The sequence below is a fragment of the Thalassophryne amazonica genome, chromosome 2, assembly GCF_902500255.1.
Source record: "Thalassophryne amazonica chromosome 2, fThaAma1.1, whole genome shotgun sequence".
Lineage (NCBI taxonomy): Eukaryota > Metazoa > Chordata > Actinopteri > Batrachoidiformes > Batrachoididae > Thalassophryne > Thalassophryne amazonica.
Window position 1 is genome coordinate 49,871,959 of NC_047104.1, and position 14,390 is coordinate 49,886,348.

The window sequence follows — 14,390 nt, forward strand, 5'->3', positions numbered from 1 at the left end:
TAATCGATAGCTGCAGCCTTAGTGTTGACAGTTGAACTGTTTGGGTTTAGGGGTGGTTCCAGAGTAGCATATACAGTATAAGATGCCTAGAAGTAGGTTTAGGTTTGAGACATTCCACGCCCACATTTGTCATAAGCCTTGCAGGGTCTCTAATCACCTGCTCCGTGGCCTGCTGTAAATTCCTAATATTACCCTCCCTGTAGAGCTCTATCCTTGTTTGCAGACAAGATGGTGGCACCTTCCCTAGTAGGGTGGAGGCCGTCCAGCATCAGCAAGCGACGGCAGCCCCAGAACAAAGGCCAGTTATCAATAAATCCAAAGCCTTGCTGTCTACAAAATTGCGCCAGCCATCTATTTAACGATGTCAGCCTGCTAAATGCCTCATCAGTACCCCAGGAGGGGAGGGGACCAGAGACTATAAATTGATGCCGACACATCTTTCTGGCAAGGTCACAAATCCTCTCTATGTCCATTTTTGTGACCTCTGAGTGCTTCATCCTGACATCATTGGTGCCTGCCGACGTGAATAACTATGTGACTATATCTCATGTGATGTTCGTTACTTTGTCTTCCCTTCTGCAGCATCAGCACCCTAAGATGGGATGCAATATCAGGAGCTCTGGACCCAGGAATACATTTAACATCAGCCGGCGTCTGTAACCTGACTTTGTGGGTGATAGAATCCCCTATCACTAAAGTCCGGTGTTTCGGCCTGGAGACAGGAGTGGAAGTCACTCGTGGGCTCAGAGAATTCACAACAGGCAAATCCAAGGGGGAGAACCAATTCACAGTTGGCAGTGGTGAGTGTGATCGGGGTACCACAGGCTTCCTCCGCCTAGCCACAATCCGAAAGCCGTCCTCCACAGCCGGCGTTTCTAGGCTGATGCTAATGGAGATGCTAGCTGGCCCAACACTCACCTCACCTGGAGTGCCCGTAATATCTAACTCCACTGAGCTAAGAAGCTGTCCTAACTTAAGGACACGGCTCTCTAAGAGAGCCACCCTATCTTCCAACATCACGCAGGATTTATGGAGGGAGTAAAGTAGTGTACTTTGTGCACTAGAAAATTCAGGAGTATAGCCAAGCAAGTACGAGCTAACCAATAATGAATAAGCTAACCACTCCTAAGGCTCACATAGCATTCACACAGACGTAAATAAATGAATTAAAATTCACAGCAGTTACACTGAAAAAGTAGCAGAAGTATTAGACTTGATGAACAGTAAAAAAAAAAGAAAAAAAAACTCCTACGAGTAAACCACTCCTAAGACTAACACAAGAGTGAAGTACTAAGCTAAAATTCACAACAGTTACACTAAAAAACTAACAGAAGTATTGAAGAAAAGGGGGGTCGAACTAGCTAACGCAAGCTAACTGCTAGCAAAAATGCTAGCCACTCCTAAGATTTATACAGAAGTAAAATAATGACCTAAAATTCTCAGCAGTTACACTGAAAAACTAACAGAAGTATTAAACAGGTAAAAAAGAAACAGCTATAAAAGTAACGGCGGGGAAGGGGGGTAGTCGACCTAGCTAGTGAACGCTAGCGATTCACAACAGAACTGTAGTTAAATAAGTTTCAGAGTAGATACACTTAACAACCAGAAGAGTGCTAAACAGAAATAAAAGAAACGTATACAACCGTGTAAAGTTCGGAAGAGTGTCACAACAGCAAACAATCCAATGGAAGCCACTGGTACTATACACATCCATCTAGAACACCTTCCGAGGGAGGTGTTCCAGGTATGTCCAGCTGGGAGGAGACCATGGGGAAGACCAAGGACTGGTGGAGAGATTTTATCTCGACATTGGCCTGGGGACACCTCAGGATCCCCCAGTCAGAAGTGACTAATGTGGCCCAGGAAAGGAAAGTCTGGGGTCCCCTGCTGGAGCTGCTGCTCCCACGACGCGATCCCGGTTGAAGATGTACAGTATGTACATTCTCAGTTAATGTGAAAAAAAACTAAGTGATCCATGTGCAAAGAAAACATTTCGGTGGCTTTACTTAATTTAAATGTGTACACTGGACACACAAGATTAGAATGTGTCTAAATCACAAAATTTTCTTTTGTATCCCAATTAGAGACAGAGGAAATTTCTGATAGCTGGGCACATTTTGATCAAGTGGGACTGATGTACACATTTAAATTAAGCAAAGTCACAGCACTTTTTTCAGTGTATCTATGTGTCTCGGGATGATCAATACTGACTACTACAATGTTGCCAAAAATTGTCAGCTTGTATATATCATAATATGTATGCTATACAACCCCAATTCCAATGAAGTTGGGACATTGTGAAATGTAAATAAAAACAGAATACAATGATTTGCAAATCCTCTTCAGCCTATATTCAATTGAGTACACCACAAAGACAACATATTTAATGTTCAAACTGGACTTTTTTGTTTTTGTGCAAATATTTGCTCATTATGAAATGGATGCCTGCAACAAAAAAGCTGGGACAGGGGCAACAAAAGACTGGGAAAGTTAATGAATGCACAAAGAACGCCTGTTTGGAACATTCCACAGGTGAACAGGTTAATTAGAAACAGGTGAGTGTCATGATTGGGTATAAAAGGAGCATCCCCAAAAGGCACAGCTGTTCACAAGCAAAGATATTCATAAAAAAAAGTAGAAAAGGGGGTGTTCACAATAATAGTAGTGTGGCATTCAGTCAGTGAGTTTGTCAATTTTGTGGAACAAACAGGTGTGAATCAGAACAGCGTAGTTTGATTAAAAAGTTGATTGGAGAGGAGAAAACGTATACGCACGTGCAAAAAAGTATAGGCTGTTCATCTACAATGATCTCCAATGCTTTAAAATGGACAAAAAAAACAAGATGGATAGAAGAATAACCAGAATGGCAAAGGCTCACCCACTGTCAGCTCCAGGATGATCAAAGACAGTCTGGAGTTACCTGTAAGTGCTGTGACAGTTAGAAGATGCCTGTGTGAAGCTAATTTATTTGCAAGAATCCCCCGCAAAGTCCCTCTGTTAAATAAAAGACATGTGCAGAAGGGGTTACAATTTGCCAAAGAACATATCAACTGGCCTAAAGAGAAATGGAGGAATATTTTGTGGACTGCTGAGAGTAAAACTGTTCTTTTTGGGTCCAAGGGCCGCAGACAGTTTGTGAGACGACCCCCAAACTCTGAATTCAAGCCACAGTTCACAGTGAAGACAGTGAAGCATGGTGGTGCAAGCATCATGATATGGGCATGTTTCTCCTACTATGGTGTTGGGCCTATATATCGCATACCAGGTATCATGGATCAGTTTAGATATGTCAAAATACTTGAAGAGGTCATGTTGCCTTATGCTGAAGAGGACATGCCCTTGAAATGGGTGTTTCAACAAGACAATGACCCCAAGCACACTAGTAAACGAGCAAAATCTTGGTTCCAAACCAACAAAATGAATGCCTCGCAGATGTGAAGAAATCATGAAAAACTGTGGTTATACAACTAAATACTAGTTTAGTGATTCACAGGATTGCTAAAAAAGCAGTTTGAACATAACAGTTTTGAGTTTGTAGCGTCAACAACAGATGCTACCATTATTGTGAACACCCCCTTTTCTACTTTTTTTTACTAATAGCCCAATTTCATAGCCTTAAGAATGTGCATATCATGAATGCTTGGTCTTGTTAGATTTGTGAGAATCTACTGAATCTACTGTTACCTTGTTTCCCATGTAACAATAAGAAATATACTCAAAACCTGGATTAATCTTTTTAGTCACATAGCACTACTATTATTTTGAACACTACTGTAGGTTGAAGAGGATTTGCAGATCATTGTATTCTGTTTTTATTTACATTTTGCACAACATCCCAACTTCATCGGAATTGGGGTTGTACATTAGATTACCAGTAGATGTTGGTCTATTAAATCAATTAAATGAAGCTTTTAAAATAATATGAAGCTTTTGGTGATGTGGTTGGCTTTGCTGTTGACACTGAAACAAAGCTTCATTTCACCATCACTGCTTCCAACTGGAAGATGAGAAAACTTCTAGCTTCCATGACATGCAACAAGAACACACACACACACACACACACACACACACACACACACACACACACACACACTCCATTAGCAGCTTCATTTCAGAAGAAAGCTGAACACAAAGCCACACTGTCACACTGTCACAAGCTGAGAAGTGTTAAACGAAAGAATATGTACACTTTAAACTACAAACTGGAGTAAGAATTGGACAAGTACCCCTGTTGTCTCAACAGCTTTTCTACTTGTTCCATACAAATTGGACAAAATTCAGTCATGAACCATGTACTGTATATGGAAAATACATTATAAATTCTTTAAAAACAGACAAGATTCTCCTGAAGCATTAGAGAATTCTAGTCAGAATAAAACTTGAATTCATTACGATTAAAATGCCATTGTTTAAACAAACAAGTTCATACAACGAGCACATATGGTGTAGCCCTGTCACAGACAGAGGGCTGGGGCAAAGAGTAGAAGAGGAAAAATAAGTTTCCCCTTACACTAAAAGTTTTGTGAGCTTTGAATGTAGCACAGAGGAGGCGGAGGAGGTGTGAGATGAGGGGAGCGAGAACAGGAGGGGTGGTGGTGGGTGGTGAGAGCCATGGGGTGCATCGCACCGCGAGCAATGCCTCCACTCTCAACGCGAGCACACACACACACACACACACGTGAGGAAAAACTGTGTTAGCTTTTTAAAATAATCAGGCAGTTGGATGATGAATGATTTAACAGGTATGGAAGGAAGGAAGCTCAGGATGCCTTCCGTTTCTCCCCTCAGGGTCATGGGAAGAGTGACAGGCCGACAGAGGGGTTTGAGCTTTGGGAATAAACACCATTCCCTTTCATTTCCCTGCCACTGTTTTTCCTGTCGAGGCGGCAATGCCGCAACCCACTAATTTATCATCAGTGTGACGGCAAGAAGGCAACGGCAACCTGTAACTTTCTTTTTGAGAGGGGTTCATATCAGGATGGATCCAGGTTGGATGAGAAGACAGGGAGGAAGAAGCCCCTGCCGAGTAATTCTTATATTCAGAGTGCCAGCAGAGTTTTCATTTAATATCAGAAATCACTGACTTCTGGCTTTCTTATATAACATAACTACCAGCCACCATGAAAATAACACTGTTTGTATGTCTGCATTTCTCCAGAACACAAAACTGTGAACTATGAAGTTTGTGGAACTGCTGACTTTCTTGTGCGAGAGCCCCCAACAACTTTATTTCCGCAATTGTCTTTTCCATAGTCAGAAATAATGACCATCAAGGTCTCCACAGTACAAACAGTGGTAGCTATACTTAGATAACCTGAAACAGAAAAATAAGGGCTACTTTAATTTTAAAAACAATAAAATGCTGCCCTCTAGTGATGTGCTTTTGTCATTGCAGTTAGTCATGTGAAATGTGCCATTCATATTTTTAGATTTAAATGAGTAAGTGTATTATGTATCTGCAAGACTGGTTTGTTTACACGTCATGAACTGGCATAAATCAGCAAACACACTGTGTGTTCTTTAGAAAATTTGTCAATTGCACTTTCTTTCAATAAAGTAATTTTATTGTCATATTTACTGTGAAATCTATTAATACAATAATAATGCAGCAGATGCCTATTGTTTAATTATAGATTAATTTGCAGTTTCATTTTTACAATTAATCCATTTCTAATCCAGCCATATATTTTTAAAGGCCTGTGGCATTTTATTAGAACCCTAGGAGATTATTTCAAAAAGCATTTACTTTTTCTATGGAACCCAGCATTTTTGTTTCAAATATCATCGGTTTAAACCAGTTACACATTGAAGGAGGGCAATGTGAAGTTTAACTGCCAATTTTAGCATTATTAAAGAAAAGCTTACGTTTTAAGTCACATTTTAGTCTGGATACACTCTGCAAAAACATTACAGTTTTATTTCATGAAGCACACATGATGAAAAACAAAATGAAATGTTGCCAAATTGTAAAATTATTCATGCTGAAGAACCAGTATTAAGAATTTAACACAAAACAAATATCTCTCATAAACATTACTCTCTGAATCTCACATTAACTGAACACAGACCTGATTTAATATAAAAAACTAACTAAATACAAAGCCAACTCAATATGAAATTAAATATGAAGGTACCTGAAAAGCTCAGTGAAACAAAGTTGAATCTAAAGATAAATTTAAAACTGAATATAAAAATAAGAGACATTAAAGCTAACTAAGCATTAAGATAACTAAATATAAATGTACATAATATCAAGCAAAGTGAAAATACAACCTCAATTCCAATGAAGTTGGGACGTTGTGTGAAATGTAAATAAAACAGAATACAATGATTTGCAAATCCTCTTCAACCTATATTCAGTTGAATACACCACAAAGACAAGATATTTAATGTTCAAACTGATAGACTTTTTTGTTTTTGTGCAAATATTTGCTCATTTTGAAATGGATGCCTGCAACACATTTCAAAAAAGTTGGGACAGGGCAAACAAAAGACTGGGAAAATTGATGAATGCTCAAAGAACACCTAATTGGAAACAGGTGAGTGTCATGACTGGGTATAAAAGGAGCATCCCCAAAAGTCTCAGCTGTTCACAAGCAAAGATGGGGTGAGGATCACCACTTTGTGAACAACTGCGTGAAAGAATAGTCCAACAGTTTAAGAACAATGTTTCTCAATGTTTAATTGGAAGGAATTTAGGAATTCCACCATCTACAGTCCATAATATAATCAGAAGATTCAGAGAATCTGGAGGACTTTCTACATATAAGCAGCGAGGCCGAAAACCAACATTGAATGCCCGTGACCTTCAATCCCTCTGGCTATACTGTATTAAAAACCGACATCATTGTGTAAAGGATCTTACCGTGTGGGCTCAGGAACACTTCAGAAAACCATTGTCAGTTAACACAGTTCATCGCTACATCTACAAGTCCAAGTTAAAACTCTACCATGCAAAGCGAAAGCCATACATCAACAACATCCAGAAACACCACCACCTTCCACCTTGAAATGGACAGATGCAAAGTGGAAAAGTGTGCTGTGGTCTGATGAGTCCACATTTCAAATTGTTTTTGGAAATCATGGACATCGTGTCCTCCGGAAAAAAGAGGAAATAGACCACACAGATTGGTACCAGCACTAAGTTCAAAAGCCAGCATCTATGATGGTATGGGGGTGTGTTAGTGCCCATGACATGGGCAACTTACACATCTGTGATGGCATCATCAATGCTGAAAGGTACATCCAGGTTTTGGAGCAACACATGCTGCCATCCAAGCAACGTCTTTTTCAGGGACGTCCCTGCTTATTTCAGCAAGACAATGCCAAGCCACATTCGACACGTGTTACAACATCGTGGCTTCGTAGTAAAAGAGTGCGGGTACTAGACTGGGCTGCCTGTAAACCAGACCTGTAGCCCATTGAAAATGTGTGGCACATTATGAAGTGCAAAATACGACAACGGAGACCCCGGACTATTGAACAACTGAAGTCGTACATCAAGCAAGAATGGGAAAGAATTCCACCTACAAAGCTTCAACAATTAGTGTCTTCAGTTGAAGATCAAATATCTTGCCTTTGTGGTGTATTCAATTGAATATAGGTTGAAGAGGATTTGCAAATCATGTATTCTGATTTTATTTACATTTTATACCACATCCCAACTTCAAATTTGCTCAATGAAGAATGACAGGGTCCAAATCAACCTTAGAGGAAAGAGGTTGGATGAGGGCAGACCAGAGAAGGACCACATAATTTTGCCATTCTCTCCAAGAACTGATTTTCTCCAAAGAAAAGTGACAAATGTCAAGACAAGTAGGGACTTTACGTGTTGCTTAGATAACATTATGCTACAAAGCATTTTTGTGCTATAAAACAGACTCAGATTCCACCCACAACAGATTTCTCAATAAGAGCAGGCATATTTGTTTTGATTATTGAGTTTCCCCATGATGTCACTAGGAATTCCCTAATGTTTCTTTTCTCTATACACAGTATGGTTTTGCAGACAGTTCTGTATTCAAATACAGCCCCCACTGTTTTGTTGCTGTGTTTAGTGGAACAAGAACCTTATTTATCATGGCAGAGACACATCAACTCTTCAACTACAATTGAACTTAGAGCCAGACTGCCTGATATTTTAGTGTCACTTTTGGAAAATAACCATTCAGTAGACAGTCTTGTGGACACCTTAAACTCAGCGCTCAAAACTACACTCAACATGATCGATTCACCTACATTAAAACCACGCCTCCCCAAAACACAGTCGCCTTGGTTCAATGATTACTTAAATGAGCTCAAGCATAAGGCTAGAGGTCTAGAATAAAAATGGCGTAATTCAAAACTAGAAGTATTCCACCTCCCGTGGTGCGATGCTATTTTAGACTATAGGCATGCACTATTGTCTACAAAGTGGGCCTATTACTCTGATTTGATCAACAAAAACAAGCATAATTCAAGGTTCCTCCTTTTACGGCCCCAGAATTTTTACATTACTTTGTAAAGAAAATAGATGGCATTAGGTTATCCCAGCATGCCGTAATCCAGCCACTACACCTTGTTATCAAGGTGGGTGCCATCACTGATATATTACCTAGATTTACAGAATTTGATAGCATCTCACTGGGCGTGCTAATGAAAGTAAAAGTACAACCTGCTTATTCGACCCTATACCAACAAAGGACCTGTGACCTACTCTAGGGCCTACTGTGTTGGAAATTATTAATCTGTCATTAACCTTGGGATCTGTTCCTAAATGTTTCAAATCTGCAGTGATTAAATCAGTACTTAAGAAATCTAATCTTGACCCTAGTGCACTGAAAAATTATAGGCCATTACCAAATCTATCATTTTGTTCTAAAATTCTGGAAAAAGTGGTTTCACAGCAGCTTGTGAACCATCTTACTGAAAAATCTCTTTGAACCACTGCAGTCTGCATTTAGATCATATCATTCCACAGAGACAGCACTCACTAAGGTGGTAAATGATTCAGACACCACTATAGGTCTGGTGCTGTTAGATCTTAGCGCTGCTTTTGATACGGTGGATCACCGTATTCTGCTTGATAGGCTGGAGAATCATTTTGGGATTATGGGGAATGTCCTTGCATGGTTCACTGGTGATCATCTTAGTATTTTCTCTGCTTTCCTGTTGATTTAATGCTGTTGAATTATACCTTAAGGGTACTTTTCCAGCCGAATGATTCTACTCTTGGTGCGATGCCATCCAAGGTGCGGATGGCATCGCATGCAGGATTGACACCTACAGATCGCGGGGTGCCGGAATGTTTGTGAGATGCCATGCGTGACGCTGATGCAGCACACTGCAGTCTGCTTTTGGAATGGACTCTGCCATCAGAACAAGCCTACTGATGGCACTGTCGAAAACCTTCAATAGATAGCAACTTGTGTTCATGTACCATTGTAACCAACGGAGTGCATTTCCACAATGCCAAAAAAAAAAAAAAAAAAAATCCCAAAAAGTAGACAGAAGTGGACTGTGAGCGGCAAAAAATAGTGGCAAGGGCCATATACGTGGCAGTAAGTATACAGTAAGCAACCATACACAACTGTAACCAAGACTAGGAACGCAACCATGCACCATCACACACCAGCCTACACAGGGATTAAGTGAAATCTGCACAGTTTTCCAGCATACTCTATACGCATCACAACGCAACTGAATGCAATCCAAGGGTGAAAGGGGCTTAAGGCCTGACATTAGCCTTAAAACTCGCGAACATCCAATAACCTGATGCTAACAGGCTAACTTTAACATGAAAACTTGCTAGCACTGCACAATGCCAGGTTATAAGTTTGTCACACCTTGATGATTTAGCCAGCGTATGTGACCGTATTCAAAACTCTGGCATAGGTCTAATAAGGTATGGCTATGTTTTGTTTAAGTTAAGAGGACGATGAAGCACACTGATATACATTGTAATACGACAAGTATGTTGAAATATTTTGGGCATGCACAATATTTTCTACGTATGCCAGCGTATGGCTTATATGTCCCGCATACGTGGGCCATAAGTTATGCGATTGTTGTCACATAAACTGAAATACGTCCATTGATGCTATCCTTTGACTGGCTGAACAACTGAAAGCTGCAGTCATGCGAAAAGTTCAGACTGTTTCTAATATTTCATATCATGGTCAGTGAGAATTCCATGTCTAACTGGCGTGGATTATTTTCGTGTGTACGGCCGTCACCATAGCAACGCGCAAATCAGTTGGCACAGATCAGCTGTGTTTTGACAGGTGAATGACAGAAACGCGATAAAACATGGATTTCCAAGTGAATTTTAATATTTTCGGCCAAAATAAAATGTTTGAGGAATGGAAAGAGGAGAACGAGAAGAACAGCAAAAGCAACGGCGTAAAGATTTAACATCACACGAACTGGACAAGATTGAAAACGGGAAAGAAGAAGAGAACGGTTCTATCCTTGTGGGCTGCCGGAGCGCTCTGCATCAAACCAGAGAGCGTAGTTTGTGGACCTGTTGCCAGAGTTGGCCGCAGCTCCACACAGCAGAGAGGGGGGCGGTGTGAGTGGCCCGGTGCGGCGCGAGCCTGCAGACACAGTAAGTGCATCGGAGGCAAAATATCTTGAGACTGGTGTAAAATAGTCCCAAATACTCACACATTTTTATCAAGTTCTGTTAACTTAAATAAATATTTGTGTGTTAGCTCACTGTGTGGGACCATGGTATAAGCGGATTAAACAACTCGAAGCCATGCATTATACGGCTTCGCGTCGTGGTGTTTTAGACTCTGCGTCGTGCATTCAAACCGTATAATGCACTGCTTCTCGTTGTTTAATCCTTACAAAACCATTCACACACAGGGGAAATATAAAGTCTTAATCTTACCTGTTCGTTTCAGTCGGATTCATCATCACAGACTGATGATACCTTATCCACATAAAGCGCCGTGATTTTGGAAAACAGAGAAGAAATGTAGCGTTTTCCAAGAAGTCCCTCTGTTTCTCCTTGTGTTTCTCAGTATGAACCAGAGATCGCTGGCGTTTTGTGCCACAACAAGAAAATAAACTTATTTGACAAGATGAAAGAGTGACAGCGCCTCATTCATTCATGTCAGCATTTACCACAGCCACCAGTCAATTCTTCAGCATTCTTCACCCGAAGAAAATAAATCCCATGCTCCACCAAGCCAAAAATGTAATTAAATTTAATTTAAAAATGTTAAATTACTCTGTTTGGCCTCCGTGTGGAGCGGAGAGGCCGCATGACAGCGTACTCGTGCTCAATGACGTGCTCGTCAATATTTTCATGTACCGCCTGCCAAACAAAAGGGTTTTGCTGGCGGTGGAAACGCAAACCAAGCCATGTTTAACTGTTGCAACCTGTACCATACTGTGCAGTACCAACCCGAACAACTTAGTGGAAACGGGTCTGACAACATACGCTGGCTACTCGTCATAGTGTGACAGCTGCATAACTTATTCGACGCATCCAGAATATTCGGTGTATTTTTCATACGTTGGTATAAGCAGGCAAAATTGTCAAGGTGTGACAGGGCCCTAAAATAAGTTCGTTCATTGTCTTGTTGTGGCACAATGCACTGGTGTCCTTTGGTTCAGGCTGAGAAACACACCAGGAGCAGAAAAAACATTTCTTTTAAAACGTTACATTTTTTTCCAGTCATGACAAGGAACTAAAGGCTTTTCAGACGTCTTCCAAAATCAGGACGCTTTAAGTGGATAAGGATTCATCAGGCTGTGATGATGAATCCAACTGAAATGAACAGGTAAGATTACGACTATATGGCTGGGATGCTACGCACACTCTGATTGGCTGATTACCGGTCGGATATTTTCCCATATCCGGACCAGTTACCATGACAATCAGTCCACAACTCGTATTTTCGTTACAAACCAGGAAGCTAAAAACACGATTAGAAAAACCAAGTCGGACATGAATGTACTCCATAAATATCTAAGCACCATCGGAAAAAACACAAGGATTGAAAGCTTACCAGCTAGCAACTTCTTCATGGAGGTGAAGAAAGCAAACAAGCTCAACACCATCAGCAGAATATTAGGGTGATACTGTAAGTCTGTGTGTTTATAACAGCCATATAATAAACAAATTATTAACCTCGTTTTCTTGGTTAATAATCCTTTAATATTTACTCCGTGAGTGAATGGTTTTAATATTTTAAATAGTCTGAACTGTTCACAAGAGGACTACAGCTTTCAGTTGTTCAGCCAATTAATGGGCAGCATCATTGGACATATTTCAACTCATGAGTAACTTACAAGAAACGTGTGTCAAAAATCGCATAACTTATCTACAACTTATGGCCCACATTTGTGGGACATATGACACATACGCTGGCATGCTCCGAAAATATTGTGCATGGCCAAAATCTTTTGACGAACTTGCTGTATTATGACGTATACCAGCGTGCTTCAACGTGCTCTTAACTTGCACAAAACTTACCCATAACTTATTATACATACACCAGCGTATTCGCCATATATGTCATATGTCGGCATACGCTGGCTAAATCATCAAGGTGATACAGGGCCTTTAACAGGCTAATGTTAGCATGAGCTGAGTGCCTCCATTGTGAACAGGATTTATAATGTGCTTTTAACAAATTTAAAAAAATGTTACAAGTTTGCTTACAAAAAAATCTGACTGCACATCTTCAGGTAGTTTTTTATGCTGCCTGAAAAAATGAAAATCTAACAATATGTGGTTTTTGAGGGGTTTTTTTTAACCTTAAAGACTAGTTAACATATACTGACACACAGATTTGGGCTGTAGATAATTATGGTATAGACTCAAAAGAACTCTATTATAAATTAATCATGCAAGATGAGAACTACGCAAGATTTTTTTTAGTCAAGCAACAAAAATTTGTAGTGTGGCATGTTTGATATATTTTGCCTTGCTTGACATTGGAATGTAACGACTGTGCACACACACATTGCAGTGACAATGCTTAAATGATACCTCATGAAGCTCAAGCACATCGGAATGTTTCATTACGTGAGGCATACAAAACTCAGTGATTCCTCCTCCCATACTCCATTTCAAGCAAAAATTAAATAAAACCATAAATGCTGTGTGTATTTCTAGAGCACAGAAGCTTTACTCCTCCTCTCGTCCTTGTGGAGCTGTGAAAACGTGCACTGTGGTGTGCTGAGGAAAGTCCGCAGGTGGTACAGCAGCTACCATGTGTCTGCAGCAGCATGTCTTACCTGTGGGGTTGTTACTCGGAAGGATGCTCCTGTGGTGGGGGTGGCAGGTCGTGGAGAGACACTGTTCTGGGCATGAGCCTGGGCTTGAGCCTGGGCTTGGGCCTGAGCCAAAGCCTGCTGAGGAACCATCACCAACTGGCCCAACTCTGTACGTACCAACACCATCCCTGAGGAAGAACACAGGACAACAAATCATGGAAAACCTATATTGTTACTTTGTTTCCAAGAAGGTGTTACATCTGGCAGCTAACAGTATGCACATATACAGTATTTTGTATGTTGATTGTAAGCAGGGGCATTCTGACAGTCACTTAAAGATTCAGACAAAAATAAAAATGAAAGGATTTTTCTGTCATATCAAATACATTGCATAACTAAATAATAATGGGGGGAAAAATTCAGACAAAAATGAGATTTCCAAATTCCTAATTAAGTCATTACCTCTGCCAAGGAGAATTAACTGCTTTAGAAGTCACATTTAGACAAACGCAATCATACCTACAGTCAATTTAAAGTTTTCAATGCACCAAACCTGCATGTCTTTGGAAGGGAGGGGAAGCTGGAGACCTGGAGTGTTGGAATGTTGCTGTTTTAATAACAGGATTTTATTCATCCCTGAGACAAACTAAATATTACTTACCGTACATCCGGAAAGTATTCACAGTGCTTCACTTTCCATATTTTGTAAGCCTTACTCCAAAATGGATAAAATTAAATTTTCCCCTAAAAGTTCTATTCACAACACCCGATAATGGCAACATGAAAAAATGTGTAATTTTTTTTGGGTTTGTTTGTTTTTTGTTTATGTCATTGTCATTATGGGGCATTGTGTGTAGAACTTTGAGGAAAACAATGAATTTCATCCACTTTGGAATAAGGCTGTAACATAAAGTATGGAAAAAGTGAAGTGCTGTGAATACTTTCCGGATGCACGGTATACCAAGGGAAGCAACTTGTGAGCAATAGATTATGCTACTAAATTTCTTCTGTCTATGTGGAGAAGAGCTAATCACTGAAATTGTCAGCTGAAGGTGACTGGTTGGAATGACAACCTACACATATGGTTGGCTTCCAAAAAAATGTACATAAAAAAAAAAAAACAAGGTCTAAGACTCACACTGTAGGTTGTTGTCTGTACTGCATTTGGAAAGAGGTGT

At 40.1% G+C, this 14,390-nt stretch overlaps 1 protein-coding gene across 1 annotated transcript in view; it reads right to left on the reverse strand.

The window, feature by feature from the left end:
- The window catches only part of LOC117524179 (transcription initiation factor TFIID subunit 4-like), a 278,303-nt gene that overhangs the window by 246,209 nt on the left and 17,704 nt on the right, over nucleotides 1-14,390 (reverse strand). The window contains exon 3 of the mRNA XM_034185935.1: nucleotides 13,234-13,400. Within this exon, the coding sequence (XP_034041826.1) occupies nucleotides 13,234-13,400 (167 nt within the window). The remainder of the gene's footprint in view (nucleotides 1-13,233; nucleotides 13,401-14,390) is intronic.